The sequence below is a fragment of the Plasmopara halstedii genome, assembly GCF_900000015.1.
Source record: "Plasmopara halstedii genome assembly, contig: Scaffold_650, whole genome shotgun sequence".
Classification (NCBI taxonomy): domain Eukaryota; phylum Oomycota; class Peronosporomycetes; order Peronosporales; family Peronosporaceae; genus Plasmopara; species Plasmopara halstedii.
The window spans coordinates 1914899-1938083 of NW_020187567.1; the positions used below are offsets into that span (position 1 = coordinate 1914899).

At 42.5% G+C, this 23185-nt stretch overlaps 6 protein-coding genes across 6 annotated transcripts; 4 read left to right on the forward strand and 2 right to left on the reverse strand.

Annotated features, from left to right (window-relative positions):
- Window positions 1-2741: 2741 nt before the first annotated feature.
- Window positions 2742-3049, reverse strand: PHALS_13021 (uncharacterized protein; the record flags this gene model as incomplete). Its single annotated transcript, XM_024728688.1, has 2 exons — window positions 2742-2894; window positions 2960-3049. The coding sequence occupies 2 exons, from the start codon at window positions 3047-3049 to the stop codon at window positions 2742-2744; spliced, it is 243 nt and encodes an 80-aa protein (XP_024579141.1).
- A 1892-nt stretch (window positions 3050-4941) lies between these two features.
- On the forward strand, window positions 4942-5945 carry PHALS_13022 (uncharacterized protein; the record flags this gene model as incomplete). Its single annotated transcript, XM_024728689.1, has 3 exons — window positions 4942-5295; window positions 5368-5765; window positions 5831-5945. 3 exons carry the CDS (start codon window positions 4942-4944, stop codon window positions 5943-5945), a joined length of 867 nt encoding a protein of 288 aa, XP_024579142.1.
- A 2704-nt stretch (window positions 5946-8649) lies between these two features.
- Window positions 8650-8860, forward strand: PHALS_13023 (uncharacterized protein; the record flags this gene model as incomplete). The annotated part of the gene is made up of 2 exons (XM_024728690.1): window positions 8650-8731; window positions 8784-8860. 2 exons carry the CDS (start codon window positions 8650-8652, stop codon window positions 8858-8860), a joined length of 159 nt encoding a protein of 52 aa, XP_024579143.1.
- A 4480-nt stretch (window positions 8861-13340) lies between these two features.
- PHALS_13024 (uncharacterized protein) lies at window positions 13341-15916 on the reverse strand (the record flags this gene model as incomplete). Its single annotated transcript, XM_024728693.1, has 2 exons — window positions 13341-14077; window positions 14257-15916. 2 exons carry the CDS (start codon window positions 15914-15916, stop codon window positions 13341-13343), a joined length of 2397 nt encoding a protein of 798 aa, XP_024579144.1.
- A 1663-nt stretch (window positions 15917-17579) lies between these two features.
- PHALS_13025 (Leucine zipper transcription factor-like protein 1) lies at window positions 17580-18552 on the forward strand (the record flags this gene model as incomplete). The annotated part of the gene is made up of 4 exons (XM_024728694.1): window positions 17580-17615; window positions 17681-17842; window positions 17910-17993; window positions 18052-18552. The coding sequence occupies 4 exons, from the start codon at window positions 17580-17582 to the stop codon at window positions 18550-18552; spliced, it is 783 nt and encodes a 260-aa protein (XP_024579145.1).
- Window positions 18553-19380: 828 nt separating this feature from the next.
- PHALS_13026 (Phosphatidylinositol-4-phosphate-5-kinase (PIPK-D7/GPCR-PIPK/PiGK7)) lies at window positions 19381-23100 on the forward strand (the record flags this gene model as incomplete). Its single annotated transcript, XM_024728695.1, has 1 exon — window positions 19381-23100. The coding sequence occupies one exon, from the start codon at window positions 19381-19383 to the stop codon at window positions 23098-23100; it is 3720 nt and encodes a 1239-aa protein (XP_024579146.1).
- Window positions 23101-23185: the final 85 nt, after the last annotated feature.

The following is a 23185-nucleotide window of genomic DNA, read 5'->3' on the forward strand; positions in this document are numbered from 1 at the left end:
CTCAGTTAATCCCCAGTAGGTCGCCTTGCGCCTACCGGGTGGTGTCGTTGTCCCGCGACGAACCAGACTGGTAGGCGTTGGGGCGATCGTTCGAAGAACCTTGACGCGCCTTGCGCATGAGGCAACCGTACCGCAGGTGACGGGTGTCCCCACAGACAAAACACCGTCGTGTATTTGCGTGTTGCCCGGCAGCTCGGAGCTTTGTTCCTTTATCCTCAGCATAGCTGAGATCGATGGGTATAGGCCCGCTCGACGAGCTGTTGGGGTGTGTATTCCAACCAAGTCGTGCCGACTTGAAATTGAATTCGGCATTCAATGCCACATTCTCCACCTCTTCAAACGAGGACGGATGCATACGAAAGACTTCCATTCTGCCCACGCCAGTGCGGAGGCCTTCCATAAAGACAGTCACTGTGACCGCCTCCGGAAGGGGATTTGCTGCCATCCCGGCAATGAGAGTGCGCATCTCTTGGACAAAGTTCACCAACTTCATGTTGCCCTGTCGGGCGGCAAGGAAACGCGATCGCGCGCGATATGCCTGATTAGGCGGCGAGAATACTCGTGAGAGCTGCATTTTTAGCTCCGCCCAGGAGGGAAACGCAGCTTTAACCGAAGTGCCGCGCGTCAGTGCCCATTCTCACGCTCGACCACCTAGCTTTGAGATGGCAAGCGCTAAGGGCTGTTGCTTGGGCTGGTGCATGGTGGATGCGATGACCATTTCGACCTCTCTCACGCAGAGCAGGAGATTCTCTCCATTTCTCCCTTCAAAGACCTTCACGCTCACCATGAGCGGCTTAGGGCGGGAAAAATCATCCGTCACCGACGGTGGCGTCATAGAAGCAAATGATGCAGACATCTTCTGCTGCAGGTGCTCTAGCAGCGCGTTTTCGTAACTAGAAAACGCCACCGAAGGCCTCGGGACCTTGCGCTACAAGGTGTTGCACGCCCTCATGGCCAAGCAAGGACATCAGATTGTTAAGCCCGCTGGGGCAAAGAGGAGAATTCCTCCATCCTCACAGTAGATTTATCTAAACGAGTCAGGTACCGTCTTTACGATAGCGCACAGCTATACAGTATGACGAGAGAGGAAGACGAAAACGTCACCCTCGAATCTTTTCCCGCGGTGAGTGCTCTTTATGGGTCCGGAAGATATGTCCTTCGAAGAGTTTTGGGTGCCATGAAGGCAGGCGATTTAGCCGAGTTGGTCATCAAACGACCGGAAGAGGAGATTAACTCATCGTCGCTTCTGGATGAAGCTGTCCTGGAGAACACCAAGAGGGGTAAAATGACTACAAGTGCTACCAGCTTAGCGCTTGAGGAAGCGTAATTTAGGTCACCGACCTTTCAATCTATACTTAAAACAAGTGGATCGCATTCCGCTTACTCCAAGAGTAATTATTGCCTTACCCAAGGCCTATTAGGTCTTCCGTCTAAAATCCAAAACCGATTTTTATTTTTTTATTTTTATCCTAATTTTAAAAGTTTAGATTCTCCTAAAAAATACTAAATATATATAGTAAAATCTAAATACATGCATAATTACTGGCTTCCTAGCCACATACCGTATTCTTGTTTGGGTGCAGTCACACCATGTACATCTCGTGTGACACACCCCTGCTACCGGGGTACGTGTAACCCCTGTTACATCTCTGGTGTTCATGAAAAAGGAATGATCACCATCAATTTGGCAAATCGTACTGAGGAAAGTGCAGCCGACCATGCTCTTCCGCAGCACATCATCTTAGGGATCAGCGTTTGCGCTAAAAATGATTGCGGCCTTTACCTTGTTGTAAGTAGCTGACATATAGGCCGACTGAAGTGCATCCGTGTATAGGGTTGTGATACGTAATAAATCACGCAAAACGATAGCTAGCAACTCTCCAAGTAGGGATGATTCGGCGTTTCTCAAATATACATAAATATGATGTTCAAACCAAACCACGGCCTTGCAGACGTATTCAATTTTTCTTAATATTCATCATCTTCCGGTATGCGAGGTAAGATTTTTTGGTGCAAGGCAAAGAAGAAAAACCGGCGATATAAGCACGAGAGCCTTACATCAATGCAAACAGACTGAGCGCGATTCAAATACTCGAGTATCCACGTAGTGATGATGATACCGTAACTTAGCAGCCCAGACTCCGATTACACGTATGAACGCGGCTAATAAGAGCTGCCCTTTTAACAGGTTGAAGTCGTTATAAACATTCCACTCGCCGTGAGGCTGTCTGACACAGAAAACATCGGTGTAGAGTAGATAGATATTTATCTCTGGTACTTTTTACTGTGCTCGGATTGAAGCGTCTATGCCCTCTCGGCGAGGACCACTGCCATCCGATTCAATGTCTGGCTTCAACAATCACATCATATTTATGGTGCACTTCTTGGTGGGACTCTTGTTATCCCGTCTTCATACCGCTTTCACATTAAAAGATCCTTAGAATCATACAGAATAGCTGGCCATCTTTAGATCTTATCGTCTCGCAAGTGGCTTCGAGGCAAACTTATCCGTAGCAAAAATGAGCTCTGCTTCTCCTCTGGTATCGACCGTACCGATCCGGTGATCTAACCGATATGTGACCCTTTGCTAACATTCTTTGGTGGTGTACTCAAGCGCGGTATGATCACTCGATTATGGTATTGAGGGCGGCAAAACGCCTTAAGCCTAATTCCGTGACTTCTCACTAGCGAAAGATTTCTTTCGCCTCAAATCCGTTAGGCTTCACCGCTTCATACAGTGGTCACGTTACACGATAGTGTTGACTTTGCAGAACCGTTACATTAGGACAAGAATTAACAATCTTGAGCTTCGTCATCCCCGTCAATACATCTCGCGACTTGGAGGTGGCTGTCCCCTCTTGTCCATTCTTTGAGGACTGCGGCACAGAGCCACTCTGGCTCAAGTCAATAGTATCACACCTATCAGATTGTCACAAATGAGTATCTATATGCGTTTCACCGGAATAAATCTCTGGGAACCGCAATATTCTGTCGCCAATTTCTGATGCAACATATACAGAATCTGTAAACCGCTATATAGAACCTCCATTTCCAGTCTTTTCGAGACAGTGCGGCTTAGTGCCGCTTCTTCCTCCATAACCCAGCTCGAGGACACCGCAATATCATCGCTATTCGTTTTGAATAATCTTTATCCAGTACTTATGTTACCGAAATTTCATACCTGTACCAAAAGCGCTTCTGAAATCTAACCAAGATTTTTACGCAACCCACCGAAGCCTTACTGAAGGAGAAGCGCTGATACCCTGTGTTTTTGACGTGTAAGCGATTCATTATCTAGGATAAAGTCGTTTCCCGAATCCAGATTAAGATCTTAACAGCGTTCTGCGTTGGCCATATCCCTGCCGCGAGTCGCACTGATGTCATATCCGTTCTAGGCTTCCTTAATGTCACCGCGTATTGTCTACTGTATTTACCGCACGACGTCCGTAATCGCACAACGCAACTCGATGTCCTTTCGTTGGGGGTCTGTCATGTGACCCTCCATACCTTTTGACCTAGAGAGAAGACAACATGCAGGGCACAGATGTTTTGTACTCCCATAGATATACCATCTGCGAGTATCACAACGCTGTCCGACACCTAAGAGACATCCTCTTTTTCCTCAGCTTGACTTCGGTCTATCGCCTCAAGTGCATCCTCTGATCGATGATCATACCCTATAATTAATGATACTTGATGCGACTTGCATAGCTTTCGTAAAAGATGCTTGGTGGGTGCGGAACGCTTACATTTGTGATGTGAGCCTCACATGTATGAATATTCTCCACGAAGATATTGACTTTTTTGTTTCCGCGAAAGATCTACTGCGATCGAAGAAATGAATGTTCTTAACTGCTGGACATAGTTCACAAATTATTGCCTCCCTTGACTAGTGTTCAAATAATCATTCAAACACACGAAATACGCCTGGCTAGGTGGCACGACCAACATCTGCTGCTTCATTTCCCCTTCAGAGCTACTGCACATGCATGCCCATTTTCACCGGCGGCCTCCTACCATTGGGACCACTTGCATGACCCGGCAAGGCTTTGTTTGAAGCATGGCCAACATCATATTCATTTTAACCTCTCCTGACCATAGTCGAAGATTCAATTTCGAATTCGAAGAGCTTACCTTCAGGACCCTTGCGGTAGGTGCTAGTTTGGCTCAACCAACACCTTGAGTAGGCATTCCTAAGGTATCTTATTAGCGTACTTTCATACTGGGTGAGTATCGACAGATGATTAGTTACCGCTTTCGCGTCCAGGCCCGCAATTTCTGCTATTCCATCGAGGCCATATCAAAATAAAAGTTCATTCAATGTGTCTTGATAACAGATAGTCAAACAACTCGTATATCATCCTAAGGGAAACAAATATGTTACTCATGGTACCAAATGCATGGTAATTCTCGTGCACCTCATAAAAGTCTTACCAGAGATTTCGCGTAACAAATACACAGAGAATGAGCTCGCACGTTCAGATCAGGTGGAATCGAAAGTTTTGTAAGAAAACTTGAAGCCTTTTTGGGACTTGTGCAACTTGAGAAGTTAGCTATATATTATCTACAAAAACTTAGGTCCACTATGTAGTTAAAGCTTTATGTATTAACTAAAATCAGATCTAACTTATATATATGTGGTCTACATCATTTACTTCTACGCTTATAGGGAAAGCTATAATTTGCACCCTCTATATTGTATTCAGCGCGTCTAGTCCATGATTCATCCGGCTGTAAAAATCGTGTTCATGACTTATGCTTGGAACATTAATTCGTCCATTGAAAAGAGCTATGTAATATCGAGATATTTTAAAGCTACACGTCATGACTTGTCATATGGTCTGACGTCTCTTTTATACATGTAACTGGTACCTACAATGTTTCTGCCTCTCAACTCTACCGCATAAATTGTTTCGTATTTTATATTTTCCTTCATTACGGATGCGCTACCATATTAAACAAGTCGTGGGTTTCGCTGCTGTTGTTCTGGCCACGAATGTCATTGCTTCTGTTATGCCATTCCCAGTTCGTCAGTCGACTGGCATTGAGGTTGAAAAACTGGTGAATGTACAAAACAGGAAGGGGATGGGTGAACGAAAAGTTGATGGCGAGGAAAGAGCTAGCCATGTGTTCGATTTGTTCGACAAGAATATGATATATCCACTCAAACGATTCATTGGATACCAGCCACCAGCAAGTGCGTCGAAGAATCGATTGGGAGCCAACGGCGCTAAAGATGCACAGTGGTTCGAGAAGATGATGCCAAGTTACGCACAAAGTCTAAACAGCGCTAAGGTGATGCATAGCGATCGGCTTAAATGGAAGATGCTTTATTTCTTAAAGGGCTGATCAGGTACCATCTACCAGCGAATCCATCAAAGAATCGGTTGGATGCCAAGCGGACGCATTCACTTGAAGAAAAAGTGGCAATCTACTACAAACTTTCCAGAGATAAACCTCGATGATGCCGGCACAAAACTTCACAAAAGTTTGATACTTATGGACACCCCTCGCAGTATGTTGTCAAGTTTAAAGACGAAAGTTGTATGGAATATGCTTTGGAAACGAGATATCTTCGAGATAGTGAGTTCGTACATCAAAGCCTGTGAGGATACTGCTTCGACGAGAAGCGCAGACAAATGGGGAGTTGAGGCTGCTTATGAAGTGTTGCGAAACAGTGGCAGGCTACCTCAGTTTGCTAAATTACTGTTAGAAATGGAGAAACAAAGCAGTGGACCAGAGAAACGTTCTTCGGATTCGATCAGGTCTGAACGAACTTGCGCTCAAGAAGAAATGGACAAAAACAGAAGTTAGGGATTTATTTGGACAGGATTTTCACATTGATACTGCCGTTTAGTGCTTCGACGATGCCGTTCGTACTGCTTGGTGATTGTAGAATGCGCTTGGATAGCATGTCTGTCACTGGAGTTGTAGCTGCTGTGTGAGTCGGTAGACTATGGTATTTCTGCCCGAAGTTGGGGTGTTTTGTCATGTAGGCAATCTATTCAGAAGCTCAAGCACAGATTAAGTCAATGCGATAAACGTCGATGGCGTTCTTTTGATCGGAAGAGTATTTTTCAAACAAAAAATATAGCGCTGAATAAAAACGCTATTCTACCTTCATGACATCGTCATCTAGACAAAAAGCATACTTCGATCAATTGTTATTTATTGTGTTACTAGTTTAATTCAGACGGGTATCTACTCTGTCTTCATTTGCCTATCCTATTCTCGAGCCTTCATCGTCTTGAGCGCTGCTTCCACGAGCTTCACCCATTGATCATGTATATTGATCAAACAGCAGCTAATCGACTTTTTTTAAGAACGTTATCGCTTCCGTAAATTGTCTTGTAGGTATTGTTTTTTTCTGCTGCGATGCAATTATAAACATCGTTTTTAACCATGACTATAAAAGATTCGTTCATTGCTGGCTACAGTGCTTCTTAAAGCGCGGTATTGACGAAGTACTGGATTGAGTGGAAGTAGCAATCTAGAAAAGATGGTGACAGCGCATTTGAACGCTCCAACGCACATATCGAATTTCTGAATCGTTGACTGTCACGTGCGATTTAGCATTGTTTTGTTAGACTCTTTCCTCTACATAACCAGAAAATTATCGTTTTTTAGTGTCGCTTTAAAGATCTTTTCGATCTTACGCATTCCACAGCACGACAGCTGCTTCGGTTTGTATTTACGCGTTTGTTTCTTAATCATAGCATAAACCCAATTTTCCCGTTAAACTGTTCTAATTAGATTGTTTAAGGTATCGAGATACAACTGTGATGAACATGATCTGTCTCTTGCTGTGGCTCTGGCATCAGGTTCCTCATCATCACCATCTCGACAAAAAGGACTGACGATAAAGAAGTACGTGAGAGCAACTTTGTGGTAGGCATATCGTCAATCTCACTTAGGGGAGCTTTGACTAGTTAAGGCGGCGTTAACCGAGGTAGCGACACTCAAACTAACTTCGACTTATTTGCTATAAAGCTATGAATGATAATGTAATTGGAATCAAGTCTTGATTTAAAAACGTACAGACTAAAATTTACTATAAAATCTAAAAGTTATAATCTGCATAGATTGAGGCTAGCACTCAAGTAAGCGTGGCTGCTCATCTCACGCTGACAATATATCGTGTTTACTATTGTTGTGAGAAAATTAATATATAGTATTAGTGTGAATTTAGTTGAGTATGAATATGGCATAGCACTAGTTACTTGAGAGGCATTCGGTCCCGCTTTCTGGGCGTTTCTATGCGGACTTGTTGAATCAAACTTCCTCTTTGTGAGGTATACGGCAACCTCGTTGTAACGTATGAACCACCCAAAAAAGTTATGTCACCGTTACATGCTCAATGTGATCATAAGATCATAAATAGTGTGTCTAGTTACGAGACAACACGCATGTAATGGTAGCTTAACGCGCTCTCACTGCACCAAAACTTATTTTTTATTTGCAACTTACAGTGCCTGCTCGCACGGAAACCCACTTTCAACCAAGCCATACAGCTAAACGAGGTTCTGTAAAATGTGCGCCGATTTTCGTGGCCGACGACCTACAAGCAATCCACAGCGAGGCGGCCGAGGTGTTCTTCGATGAAGTCAATTATAGTGACTATACATGTCTTGAGCCAGCGCATTTGCTCTAGCCGATCGACATAAGGCGAAGACCCCCCGTCTGAGGAAGATATTCCGTGGTTTACACGTTTACACCTCGCCTCACCTCCGCATAGATTCTGAATTTTGCGCCAACTCCCTGCGACGAAGGATGTACGGCATCCCCCCGCACACACGAAGCTCATGACAGCGGCCAGCTCTCCACTAATGATCTGGAAATGACTGAATGCCAAACCTGCCCGTTTGCGAGCGCAAATTTCAATGCGACCGTCGCAATCTCCCCCATGTCGTGATTATGAGCAATATCTATCATTGGTGTCTTGCCACGCCACAACAGAGCCCTTATATTCGGGCTCTTCGCCCATATCAAAAACCAAAACATTGCTCGAAGAACACCTCGCGCGCATGTTATGACCCCATCGATCACCACTCCTCAGGAAAGTTCGTCTCGCCAAAGCAGAAGAGCTCTGTTATCTTCAAAAGGAGGATACCTTGGTACTGATCACTCGCAAAGCGTCGGATGGAGTCTTGATCACTTCGCGCACTCAGTAAAGTAGGTATGTCATCTCCTCCACCTTTTGATGCTACATGTCAGCTTCAGTAAAGCATTCCACAGACTAGAACGTCCATTAAACTTGACTTTGCAACAAAAGCTCCATGTTGACGTCGAGACGAAAGCTCATCGTCGTAAGTAGCTAAGCTTATCTCCTTAAGCATGTTATACAGCTACTGGCCACGTCAAGAGCTTAACATAGGGTCTGGTCTTGCTCGCTAGCAATCAGCACCCTACGCTTGCCATCCTGTCTCTTCTCATTCGGAGGTAAGCATGAAAGAAATGCCAAGTCGTAGGCAGCAGCGACATCGATAAATCTTGCCGAAGTTGGTCTTCAAAGCTCCACGAGGTCTTACCGTTAAGGCATTTTGTCCACTTCACCGACGGCCCAGCTTAAAAGTAAGCCATCATACAATGTCGAGCAAATTAAGTAGAAAACGACCTTTCCGCAGCAGGCTCTCGTGGTTATGGCGAGATATGTACTTTCTAGCGGCGCCTCGACGCTCGGTCGATGCTGACATTAATCAAATCATGAATGTGGAATCTAAGCTGGGCAGTCGTACCATTCAGCATGAGGCACCCTACGCAATCCAGATAGGATCGTTGCTTAGAGAAGATGCAATACGGCTACAAAGGACAGCTGAACGCTGCATCGTTATTAAAAGATGGTTCAATTAGTGACTTGTAAGAGTGGGATCGTTCTACGGCTCCAGTGGGTTGTGTTAAACACATGATACGGCCGTAATTTTTTGGGAGCGTTGAGTGAGCAACATAACTCCTTCCTACCGTGAGGCTGCATCTTATTCGTATAGGCTACTGAACTTGCATGTGTAGTTAGGTTTTAAGCAATTTTTAAGCCGCTTCCCCCACCGAATGCGTGTGACGTCTACGTCTACCATCCGAGTGCTGCCGTTGCATACCCCAAATTTAGGCCATATCATTGAAGACTCATTAAATGACGCTTGATCTCGTCGGGATGGTATCATTGGGTGTGCTCCGACAAGTCACCTGGTTGAATCAGCAAGTTATGTTGTCATCCCCATCAAAATCGAAGCCAATTCGTGGCGGCGTCAACGGAACGGGGGTCTAACCAAACCAATAGTGTTAACTCTATAGAAATAAAAGCTGAGTTGCTCAAGAAGTGATAGCAATTTATTTCATCACCGCAGACGCCCCATGCGAAAGATTCAATAGATATGATTGACCAAGCAACTAACGCGTTCTAATTGGAAATATGCCTGAGGACGTTCGGTGATAAACATATTTATATCTGGTGGTTAGTGCCCAGCACAAAAAATACCGAATCTAAAATGGAATCACGAGTCCTGATCCGAAGAAATTGCCACCGACGGGACATGTTGGCATTTTTGTCGAGGTTTAGTTTCTCTGTATCTCATGCAGCCGGATTAATCATATTTACAATAGCCAATATGCCTAGATTAGTCTCTTTTGAAAAAAATCAACACAGAATAATGAATATGAACATTTGATCCAAACCGACAGACTGCCGGTACATGCGGCACGGGATTCGAGTTTTTTCTCATTTATTCATGTTGGATCACCGTTAAATGGTGCCCCATGAGACCTATGTCGTTTCACCAACAATGGGTAACGCAAGTTGGCGTAATATGTCCTGAATACGATCATGTATCTGTTCCTTGCACCAAGTGGTACTAACACGAATTACAATATTGTGTGAGCTAAATCTGAAATACAGCTAATCTGGGGACGAGAACCAGTCACGCATAACGCAGTCAAACTCTTTAATACCCGGCATCCGCGCTTGACATTTTGTGCAACATATGAAATTTACCAAGCCTTACGCTGTATGTTTTGCTTCTTCGATGCGCGACATTACTATCGTAATATGCGACGTCCCACACCCTTGCGATACAAAGCGCCTTTGCTACAACAAAAAGTTTTACAAACTTTCCACAAACGTTTTATCAGTGAAATTATTAAATATTTTACTATTTGTGACAAGGGATGTGATGACGATGCTGCTGCGCGTCATAGGAGATAATTACAAATGCGTTAAAGCAAGCTAACTTGATAAGCCGCTCACCATTTCGAGTAGGCCAAACCAATTATATTTACATATTAAAGCCGGCAATATGACGCGCCCATTCGTATGCACTTGGAGCTAAAGCATAGCCTTTATCAAGGCCGAAGTGCCACAGGCCATATGAAACGACCAATTCGAATTGGTTAAGGTCAGAGTCGAGGAACATACAATACTTCGTTTAGCAAACTTAAAAACTGCCCCTACAGTCGCATTTTAACACGACGTGAAACCCTACTTATGGAGCTTGGTGCCATGTAGACATACTTACGCAAGTAGTTGGGAGTGTCAAACCATCCCGTCGAGACAGCGGCTTCCCCCATCCTCAGTGATCTTGATCATCATTGAATCTACCGGCAATTCATGCTTTCCAAACGAGTATCCCAGACAGAAAATTTCGTCTGCGCCAGAGACACACTTGTCTAAATTGTTGAATATCTTGTAAAATCTACAGCCGAAATTTTTTTGCAAGTGTTTGCTGTGATTGTCCCCATTCGAATTCGCGTGCTCTAAAATAGAATATACCATTAAAATGGATATGTGTATCGGCACGATGCGGTCGATAAAACTGCGTCCCCGATAGTTGAGCGTGAAGTTTTTATTGAAAATTCACTGAGACTTGAGAGCCACTCCGAGATGATCCTGTTTGAAGTGCTCATTTCGGTGATAGGGGCATTACTGTGTCTTATTGTAGAATTTACATTTACTTCCGAGGTCATTAGCACGGAACAAGGCGCAGCCAACCGTGCATATCTGTAATAAGTCATTTCTAGGAATTTCAAAATAATGCCTGCATCTTGTTCAGTTGTAGCATGCACAACGTTTCCACTTGCCAGAAGCCCTGCGGAGACAGAATGTTGGCTTCGAGTTGAAAGATTCAGTCTCTCTCACCAAGCCGATACGTTCTTTGTAAAAAACGTCTATGGCGTCAGACTGTTTCCTTGGTCAGCATCATTGCCGTTGAACGCAGTATACGGTGGATAAATTTCATTGTATACTTCCATATCCAGGGATGGTAGGTTTCTCGTCACCATATCGTTTTAATTTTTCAACCTGGATTAGCACAGATCCTTAAGATTCTTGAAAAAAGCCGTCCACTCTTCGCACTCAATGGTTTGCGAGGGTCCAGAATAACGGACTTTGTATGCTAAATAGTAATCTCGGCTTCTCCTCGGGTCGATTTATGTTAATCAAGTGATCGCAGTATTGTACTACTCATTGCGAACATATCATATGCATGAGTAGATAAGCTTAATAAGACGAGGTAATCAAGGAAGAATTACATTTCCTTGGACCATCCCACTTACTCATTTGCGAGTGAATACATTTTCATGTCAAAAACCTGTGCTATGCATAATGAGCGCTTCCCACGGTAGTGTTGACTCAACAGTACAGCTACATTGTGGTAAGGATGTATTAATGGGCTCTAGATTGACTAAGGTCGAATCGTCAGAATGCTACGCATTCCCCTTATGATAGAGCGTTGACGATTCATCAGCTCATGCTTTTGATGCGGACATATAGCTGCAAGAGCTTTGACAAAGGGCGTTGAATTGTCCAGTGACTAGTCACTAATTGCTAGAAGTCTGAAGGAGATTTTGGATAGCGTGATATCCGGAATATACGTTTGTGGGCTGGATCAGCGACTGGATATTGATGACTCCATGGCTTGGTCCTGTCGGGACATATCGAAGCGTATAATTTGTGGTCTCCTCCTAATCGACTAACAACAGTCACCCATGGCCACAAGGACTTCCCTTGTGGCCATGGGTGACTGTTGTTAGTCGATTTCAAAGGGCAAATGCTGATTTTACAGCGGATGCTTTATCTTCGAGCCGCTGTACCGTTACAGTCGGGTCAGCAACTTCGAGCTATCGCCGTGCGGGACGTTAAAGCTCGATAAGTATATGACTAACGTCTTGATACACTTTGTAGTATAAATAGATCATGCGGATTCAAGGTGATACTTTTTCATGTGTAGAATCTTTTATAACGCCTAAGTAATTATTCCTAAAGATGAGACTGCTAAAGTGGTACTGATAGCTCCAGAGGAAGGGCTTACGTCGTAATGTAGGTAATGAATCCGGATACTAAAAGCGCGCTAGGTATGAGAAGTATAACGGATAGTCTCAAGATCTCTCATAAATCCTTCAATCTTTGCCGAATTTGTATCATGACGGTATTAGGAGACCCGTCACATTGTCGCCTCAGTTCAGTGAGATTGAATTTTGTAACTAAATACTGCGAAACACGCTGGTGACCCTTACTAAGGATACAGTTGGACGCAAAGGGGCCTCTCCTGCGCAACGAACAATACCGTTAGAGTGCATTATACTGCTCGAGGATGATTTTTATTGTTGCAAAGGCTACCGCCGATTGAAATTCTCTGAGGTTACAATAAGCTAAATGAAGCCATCGTTCTGGTGTAAACTTTCCTTGTACCCTGTACAGCGCTCTGAGCTACTGCTACAAATTATCCATGTGAGAAAGTGAATCTCTCTCGCTGCGATGGGCACTCCGGGGGTAAGCTCTGGGATTGGCAAGTTACACCTCAGGGACACTACCCACCTTGATGACCTGCTGCCTGTATAAAATTTTACGCATGTTAGAACAACCACATCTAGTCGATCACTGATGACCTTTGGGCTGGGTTATGGCTTGAGTTTCATTGGCACTCAGTCTATTGTGTGGATGAAATTTGTCCGTCAATGTTCATGAGCAGGTTTCATGCAAGTGCATGGTTTTGAACCCGACTTCATGCAGCGCATACTTTTCCCTTTCATCCATCCGCTTAGTACTGGTATTGTCTCATAGCGCGATAATGGCAGTACGTATGATCGAGCTGAGCGCGTGCGGACATGGTGACAACCCGCACGCTTTAAGTAGATTTTTCGTCTTTTCGTCAATGTCACATCATGTAGCTGTAGAGAGAGAATGTCTTCATTAATGATATCGAAAGATGCAATTGACACTTAATGGAATAAACTCCTTTTTTGTTTCAATTAAGTCAAAAAAAACAATCTATGAAATATTCATAATTAACTTAAATTTTCTCTCACTTAACGACAATTTATTGTACACCACTTATAACATCAACTTCCATCTCTCATTGAATCGTGCGTCGTAACTTATTGCGAAAGTCTTTCTTTAATGCTGATAACACATGAATATCATCATGTAAATCAGCAATCAGTTGATCAGGAGCCTTGCTGTCCTTCCGCAATGTTGCCAAAAGCACCTTTTTGTTATGTAAAGACTCAAAAATCACTTCAAAATTCTGCAGCAATAATCCAAAGTACTTTTGCTCAGCCAAAGCAGCACGCATCGAAACATCTTGGGAACTATTGCTTGCATTTGAATTGGCATTGCTACTGCCTTCTTCTCCTGTCGTCTCGGAATTTTCCGTACTATTTTCTTCAGGTGATGGACCACGTGAGTCCCGATTGCGTTGCACAGGACCAGATTCTTCATTTTTAACTCCATCAGTTGTACCAGCACCATCAACGCACGCAGTACCATTACGAAAAGCAGCAATTGCTCGTGCACTATCGTAAGCACCAGAAGAAGTACCAGCTACAGCAATTGGAGCAGATCGTTTGTAGCGTTTCAATGTGCGTAACATAGGAGAACCCGATCCAACTAATGGTCCTGCTTGTTGTTGTTTCTGTGCTTGCTGTTGCTCATGAGCGATCGATTCCGATGCTTCGCTTGTACACTTTTCGTCAATGTATTCATTCGACTTGATCAAATGCAAAAGATCCGGTCGTAAATGTAAACGCTGGTGCAAATAGTAGACATCAGGCCTTCCATTACAAAATTTTATGTATTCCCGGTCATCAACTCCTGCATGAAATAAAGCAAGAAAAGATTAGTCAATTTCATCTTTTAAAGAAACACAATCTACTAAAACTATCGCTACTCATAATAGAGTCTCAGCATTTCGTGAATTACCACATCAAATGTGGCAATCGAAAAAATGCATCAACTCTCAGCAGGCACAAGCGATATGTAATTGTTCTCACTCTTGTTCATACCAGCAGCGGTAAATTCAAAACACGTTTTCGTGTAAGCAAACGACAATTCTTTCCAGATTTCCCATAATTGCATGCTACTCCACTTAAAATTACGCGAATTAGTTGCACTTCCACTCCCCAACGGACCTCCTTCTCCTTTAGCACAATTAGATCCTGGTGGATGTTGTCGATTCAGTAACGCAATGTACATTTCGCGTACATCGACCCAGAATTGCCATCGTGATAATTCAGCTGCTAATCGATCAACAAATTCAGCAGAGAGAACGACATCAACCAGTCGAATCACATCTTCTGACGTCACAGGTACTTCTTTAAAATGCGACTCAGTTTTATTTTCTTCGTCTTGATAGTATCCACTATTGTCTGATTTTGTTAAACCAGGTCGTTGTGGATGGCTATCTCCACCACTTGATGGCGGTGATGGACTCTGACTGCCATATTTTCCATAATTTCGAGATCGTGTTGAATACAAGTCGTATGGAGATGCTTGTTGACTATTTCGTTGATCATACCGTAATTGATACTGCGATTCGGAACGTGTACCAAGCATTGAATTAGTTCCTACACTTGATGGTCTTCTTGTGTCCATTCTTCTTTGTTGTGCTTGTTGTTGTGGTGACGAAATTCCTGGCGAATGAGATATAAACGTCATATTCTCAGTACTAGCTGCATCTGCCATCTCTTTCAATCGTTGATTACGATAATATCGATATAATGCTTCCACCATCACATGTTTTTTCACATTTTTCAATCCACGAAGCTTTAAATGTGAACACTTTTTTCGAAGTTGTTTCGATGTCCATGTTTCATATCGTGTACTATCTCGTGGATGACGTGCTTCACCTGAAGGTTCATATTGTCTTGGATCTTCACTTGGTGGAATAGTATACATTGGCTGCATTAAAGGTGCTGAACGTGAGCTATTGATACTACTTGGTCCACGACGAAGTGTTAATTGTGTACCCGACTTTGTTCCATTTTGTACAACCACACGATGATCAGGTAATCGTAACCCTGTAACATTCGCTCCACGACTAGTGTAACCATCATATTGATGTGGTAAATGTCGTTTAATTCCACGTGTTGACATATTTCCAGCCCATGACTGATCTGTCATTGCAGGAGAAGATGTAGGTGATGAATGATTTGGATTATACGACGAAGATCCTGTTGTTATACGACCACGTTCCGATTCGTAGTATTGAGTAGACATTTGTCCCGGGGAAAAGGTACCATTACCATTATACGGACTAGGTAACGATTGAGTCGGGTACAGATGACGTCGTCCTACACCGGTATTCTCTCGGTTACCGGTATTCGTAGTACTGGTTGTACATGAATGAGTCTGACTTGACTCAGGAGTTGATTGAGCCTTTAGCAGCCGCGTGGTCGTGTCTGTTGTCGTGGTTGTCGTACTACTTGTGTTGGTCGTGCTATTATCCGAGCTCGATGTACGTAAAACAGCTGGTAAACAGCGCATGGGACTATTTCCGTCGCTACTTGAACTCTGTTGTGTGTTCACAATGCAACCCCCACGCTTCTTGTTGTCACTAGATTTGTTTGGACTATTACCATTAGAAATTGTACTGTTCTTTGTAGTTGTATTAGAACTAGTCAATTGTGTAGAAGTTGATGGAGATCCAGTCATTTGTGCGCTTGATTCGAGCGTTGGAGCTGCAAAGCTTGTGGTCATTCCTTTCGAGGAAACGCTTGCTGCTTGTTCGTTTTGTGATCTGTTATCCCACCCAGATGGTGTTAGTTCGTTTACCATAGGCGAGACACGATGGGGTTGTCTCTATTTAAACACGTATATACACTATCCCAAAGACTCACATTTAATCGCCCCAACAAACGTTGTTACTTGAGCTGGCAAAATTTCTTCTGCTCTCAGCAATAGCGCAGCTGGCGTGCGACCTGTCAGATTTAATCTTGGCTACAAACTAGATCTTACACCGAACATGAGCGAATTCGAGACTTGCGATGGTCACGTTCTGTTGCCACACTTTATCGTACTGTTAGCCAACGAACAGAAAAAGGGATGGGAGAAGAGACGCGAGGCTAGGCGACACTGTCAAAAGAAACCTCTATATTTAAGTAAATGCATTTCTCGAAAAAGCGACCAGCGTCAGCGGACCGCAAGGATCGGTTTAGGTACACCAAGTGGTTTAGGCACGACGACACAGGGCTGCAATCGAAAGTATTTGAAGTTATACATAACGTAGCTGCATCAAATGAATGGTAGGCTTGTTGACATGAAGCAACAGTAAAATTGGTTTAGGCCGGACGACCGGAAGATTAAGGATAACCGACCAAAGTCGGCTGTCATCTTAACTCAAGATTTGTAAATGTACCGTATCAGAAATCACACCCACAGTCTGAAAATGCTGCTTCCTTTGTTTCGAGCTACTGAAGTTTCTCATGCCGTCCATTTAAAATAAAAATGTCGTCCACAACTTCAATTCATCGCAGTATCAACCCACTGCCACTAAAAATAGCAAACTCACCTGAGTAATGGAGAACTTGGTTACTGTATTGTGATGGACACGCTCTGAGCTTCTTTTTCACGAACACAGTCGAATTCGTGACTTGGTACGACGAAAGCGCGACGATTGGCTTTATTATCAAGTATTTCAATTAGCCGTTGTGTTTACAAATGCAGTACGAGTGACTAGGCGGCCTACGCAAGATTCTGTTTCGTTTGATGCACTGTTCCGTATGAAACCTGTCGACTAGATCACATAGAAACCAATTGCTTGCAAGCGACAGAAAATCGAGCTCATTTCTTATTAGTAATAATATTAATCGCGTTCTTCTGTCTCGTCCTCCCCTCTTTATACCGATGGTTGTATCACGACGAAACTTGTCGTCGATAAACTTAAATGGTGTAACTTGTGTTTACGATTGCTATATGATGGAGCACCCATCACTCACAGATCCTTACTACCCAGCAATCATTGACACTGGAAGGATGTCTCATGCACATGTTAATCATGGGTTGTCGTAACTTTTTCTCTTTACTTTACTATTTTTACGTGTTTTTTTTTAAGTTAAGTCTTGTTTTATGCAAGACATTGTTTCAAATCTCGAACGTTAAACGCTAAATAAACTTGTTTTTAAATCCGAAAGCATTTCACTCTACCACCTCCTTCCTATCTCGGGATCTTCAAAGTTGTTTCGAGATTAAGATTTTGTCCCTTCCAATTTCTCTTTACACAGAGCCAATCGCAGTGTTTTGCCTTCAAATTCACGAAGGGACACAAGATCGCATCATTCCAACAACTATCGTGAGAATTTAATTTGATCGCGTCAACATGCCTGGACGCGTCAGCGAGCACCATCAAGAGGAGGTGCGCACGATAAAAACTGTTTGAGTCTTAAAGTAATCAATTTAATTCTCGATTTGGTTATGTAGCTTAGCAAATTTCTTAAATTTTTCCGCTCACGTCTTAAAACGCATTTAGAAAATGTTGAAGCGGATTTTGAAGACACGCGCTCAGATCGTTTGACATCTGAAGAAGTTTACAGTCAAAAAGAGATTCAAGAAATTATCAAATCGTTATGCTACGCTGTTCAGGTATTGATTGAACAGAACAATGAAGTGAACAATTTTGAATTACAGACTGACATTGTTCCTATCGTAGGCCAATATTCGCAGCGAATTACAAGATACGATCAATATGATGGCGTTATTGTTACGTCAGATTTTCATTGAGGCAGAAGATAGTGTATGTGAAATCTGCACGTCGTAAGAAAATGAGATCTGAATGTCATTTTATTTGACAGAATCTGGTGCTTGGACTCGATATTGCATTGGTAGAAGATAAGGAGCTACTCGAGCGTGTGGAGAAGCTTAGTGTCTCAGAGTGGACAAGTGGAGACTTGAGTAGTGTCGGAGCGTTATCAAAAGCAAAAGTGCCTGTCCATAGTGACGTAACAGCAAAACTGGAAAGAAAGCTACAACTCGAAATGGAGCAACACGAAAGTGAAATTCGTGCCGCAAAAGTAACTTCTAAGCAGCAAAAAGAGGCGCTGGAAGCCATACATGCAAAGGAAGTGCGTAAGTTGCAGCGGAAACTTGAACAAGCAAACAATCATGTGCAAGATCTAGAGAAAGAAGTTGAAAGTAGTCGACATCACATCGCACAGACGACGCAGTTCCAGACTATGAAGCGCATGGTGACTACCAAGAATCAACAGCTTCAGGATTTGAGACGTAGACTGCAGCGTTACGAGCCGGACTATGCAGAGGATGATGGTGAGACTAAAAATGCTGACGATGAATAAATCCTGAGATGGAGCGCACAAGCGTATATCCTGACTACCTTCATCTCTGTATTAAAATCATCAATACAAACGCTAAGTCATGTGTTCCTTTTCAAAGCAAATCCGTTTTAATTCACCACTCAAGCCATCAAAGCCCAGCAAGTAATGCTATTATCAATACGATGCCAAAGGTCCACATAGGTCCATCCATCGATAAAAATCCACTTGAGTAAGTAACATGCTTACAGACCAAGTTTGGTGCGACGCCAGTGACGACGCTTGGCGTTGTACTTGATAGTGTTATCCGTACGTAGACGAATCCACTGAGGAATTGGACGATTTTGTTTAGCCTTCTTAGCGAGAATGCGCTTAGTACGGAACGTCTTATGCGATGGCTAAGATCATAACAAAGAGAATATGACACATTAGGCTCTTAAACGAGATACAATGCAAATAAATTCAAACAAACTATTCAAGCATTGAAATACACTTCAAGTAGTCATGCAATTTCTTTGCTTAAAGGCTTTGAAGATGCCTGGAAACGTATGTAAACGCACCATTTTGGAAGGAAGTTGTTCGGATAAATGTGTTTGAGCTACTTTAGTGTAGAGCTCCCAGCCAGCCAATTTATCAGATAGCGTAATTATATACTCGTAAAAGAGTTTTTACCTAGTTGATGTACTCCACACGATTTTTCTATAGTACTTGAAACATTAATTCTCCTCTTCACATCTTGACGGGACTAATAATGAACCCATCGCCTTTCACGGGGTGTCTAGTGACATTTACTTGAAGTTTGTATTGCAAGAATCCATTTGCTATATGTGAGTCATTCTCCATTCAAATCAAATGGAAGAGGATACAATCTCCTCAAAGCCACCAGAACATAGTACAAACGAATTTGGCATAACTTCGGGTACCTCTGCATTCTCCGTCTCACCATCTTCATCTCCCCAATCTACGCAAATTCTACAACGCTCAGTTGGAGATACAAATGCTTCTACCTTTTCCGTATCGCCATCACCTCTTTCGTCGCCATTGCATTCAACTATACGTCCATTAGTCAATACGACGACTACATTGCCACCAATTGAACCATCTTCTGACTCAGAATCACCGTTAAAATCGGCTTTACGCAACTTCACAAGCTCTTCAAAGCCTCAGCTCTCTCGTAGAGTCTCAATTGAGGAATCAAATGATTTTCAATATCAAGACCGAACTAGTACAATGAATCAATCAACAACTTCTGAGTCTTCCGATCCAGGATTAATTGACTCTGGCGTCAGCACAAGATTTAGCACAAGATTTCGACGGAAGCCAACGAAAAGCAAAACTTCCCACCGTCAATCTTTCTATATGCGGGACTCAGTTATATCGAAAATGTCGTCTAATGTGGGTAATTTACGCGATAGTTTTCTAGGGGTTATTGGTCGCAGCACTACAGTGCATGATCCGTTGGAATTGTCCCCAAATCAGGAGTTTGACTTGGCTGTGATTGATGAAATTGGTGAGTTAGACGATGATATTGGACATATATTTAAACCGCACGTGGAATGTAGTAAGTGGTCTCGAGATGGCTACATTGTATTTTCTTTTGGACTTGGATTACTATTGATAATGATCATCTTGGCGATGTCAATAAATACACTAGAAGGCTATATTATTGATCCTGGACTTGTATTTGGATCTTTATTGACGCTCATTCTCTGTGTCTGTGTCTTTGTGACGTACCATGGAGTCCAAAGTTATCAAAAACATCCAAATCCGTTGATTTACTACAAGTGCGTGATCGATATTTGCTTGGCATTGCGATTCTTAATGGATCCTTTACTACTCGACCTCGGTGCTTACAAAGCCTATGACGAAGCTTCGTGTACGTATCTTTCGGGCTTGACCCAGTTCTTGTATCTTTCGAGTGATTGCTGGTATTTTGCAGTCATTGTTGATCTCTATTGGTCTCTCACAAATCCATTTATGAGTGTCAAAGCTAATCGAAGACGCTTTAAAATTATTGTTTACACAGCTGGTGTATCGACAGGTCTATTTGCTGCCTTAGTTCCAGGTGTTCATGGTTTAGCTGATGGAAATTATTGTTGGACAAAGCGAAAAACAACGAGTGATCCAATCGAACGCGACTTCTTCCGTCTTAATCGAGGCAGTTGGATCCTTTTTTATATGTGGATGATTCTGTTTTATCTTTCTGGAATTGCTGTGTTAATTTTTGGTATTAAACGACTTCGATCGGGATTACGAGATACGCTTCAAAGTCGTCGAGAAATGCTACGAAATGGATCATTATCAATCATGAGTTATACAATTTATTGGACAATTGTCTTCTTATGGTATGCTCTGTCTTTCCATACACGTACGACATATGACAAAGATGGAAATCTTCCACCAAGTCTTGTATTTCGAGCATTCACATTTACTCTCTCGGCACGTGGTGTAGTTGACTATTTGGTCTGGTTTACAATTAATACTCCAAGTGTCATCTATCCAAATTGGCTTAAATTCTCATCTGATTCAGCAGATAAACAATTTAGTGCACAACTTAATACTGCATTACAAGAAGAACTCATTTACTTTACTATTGAAGGCATGACACGTGCTATTCAAAGTGCAGAAGAAGATCTATTACGACTTCAAGGTCAAAAATTAACACAAGAACTCTTGCATACAAGTGAGAATGAAAGTGATAGTACATCATCATCATTTGGAGAAGCTGCAACGCGAGCTACAGGAGCTGCTGGATGTGATATTACTAATAAGGTGGTACAAAATATTCAACGTAATCGGATCCTTACTACAATTACTGAAGCTATTAAAGCGAGCCGACATCGTCACAGCAGTACTGAGACCGAATCTCGAAGTCTTCGAACTCGAAATAGTCCCGAATCTAATGTAAGTTTTGATATTCCTCAAGAGCAACGATCAAGACATCAACAAACAATGGATCGACGCCATAATCCGTCATCTGCGTCAACTGTTGCAACTTCAAATGGTCATCCAGCGCCAATTCTTGCATCAAAAAATACAGGGACCACTGCATCAATTCGATTTACACCGTATAAACCAGAAGCTTTTGCAAAGTTACGCCAAGCATTTGAGATCAAAGCCTCCGATTTTATTAAATCGTTTCAAACAAGTACAAAACCAAACATTAGTGAAGGTGCAAGTGGTGCTTTTATGTTTTTTAGTGGGGACAAAAAGTATATTGTCAAGTCCATGGCTGAGGAAGAAGCTCGTTTTTTGTGTGAAATTGCTGACAAGTATACCGATTACTTCATTTTGAATCGAAGGTCGTTGATTACCAAGTTTTACGGTTGTTTTAAGATTACAATGTACGATCGACGATTCTATTTTATTGTAATGGAAAATCTCTTTGATGTCATGGCAGAAGGTGTTCAGATTCACCATCGATTTGATATTAAAGGATCATGGGTCAATCGTAGTTATAGACGTCCACGTCGTGGAGCAAAAGTCAAGTGTCGACACTGCTCTATGATGTTTCGATATGGGGCACAGAAAAAATTGTTACATTGTCCAAATGTTGTGGGACTGCATGAACCAAATGTTGTATTAAAAGACAATGATTTACGAACAAGAATGCGCATTGGTACGGATGAAGGTGTACGATTGTTTGAACAATTGCGTAATGATTCCTTGTTTCTTCGTGATCTTGGAATTATGGATTATAGTTTGCTCTTAGGTGTCATGGATATCGAATTTATTGTGGATCAAACGACAAAATCGTTGGAAAATTCCATGATTAGTGAACGCACAGCTGTAAATACAGCAACAAATCGAGCTAGTCAACCACTTACGGAATTTTCGAGCAATGACAGTTTTGTTTCTGGAATCTCGTCATCGACTGACTGTTCTTCATTAATGGATCAGGATATACGAGAGGAAGGGGTCCCAAATTCTAAAAGGTCTCATCTTTCACTTGATATTGCACCAAGTGTCCATTCACTTTTTCATCAACCAGACGATCCACTAAACATGTCACGATATCCATTTACTGGTAGTGAACCACGATCGAAAAGCTCAATGCGTAAAAGTACACGAGTGTTTGGTCCTGGATATTATTATGTCGGTATTATTGATATTCTTCAAACTTGGACATTGCAAAAACGTTTTGAGCGATTCTGGAAAGTAGATATTCAACAGAAAGATGGCGATGGATTGTCTGCAATTGATCCTGTACGATATCAACGACGATTTGAGTCGAAATTACGTGAAATCATATCAATTCCAAAGGAATACTTCCATCGTCAACGCAACCAACAAGCAGTAAGTACAATGTTTCAATCTGTACAACGTCTCAGTCCAGTATTGCAAGCTGCAACTGCATTCGAAGATGCAGGAGTTGCTGTGGAAGTTCGACGTGAATTGGCTCGTACTCGAAATGATTCGACTGATACAACTACGTCCGGTAATGCAGCAGATGATGGAGATCTGGAACAAGCAGGTCGAAATCCTTTACCAATTTTATTGCCATTCAATCAACGACTTATTTCAAGAGGTTCAACACGCAGTCAATTGAGCTTGACTGATTTTGTTGTTTGATAGTCGTGTAAGATGGTAAGAAAGAGAAACGAAGAAGGAGATTTAGTTGTAGATGCATGAGTGATAGATACATGTAGAGAGTGGG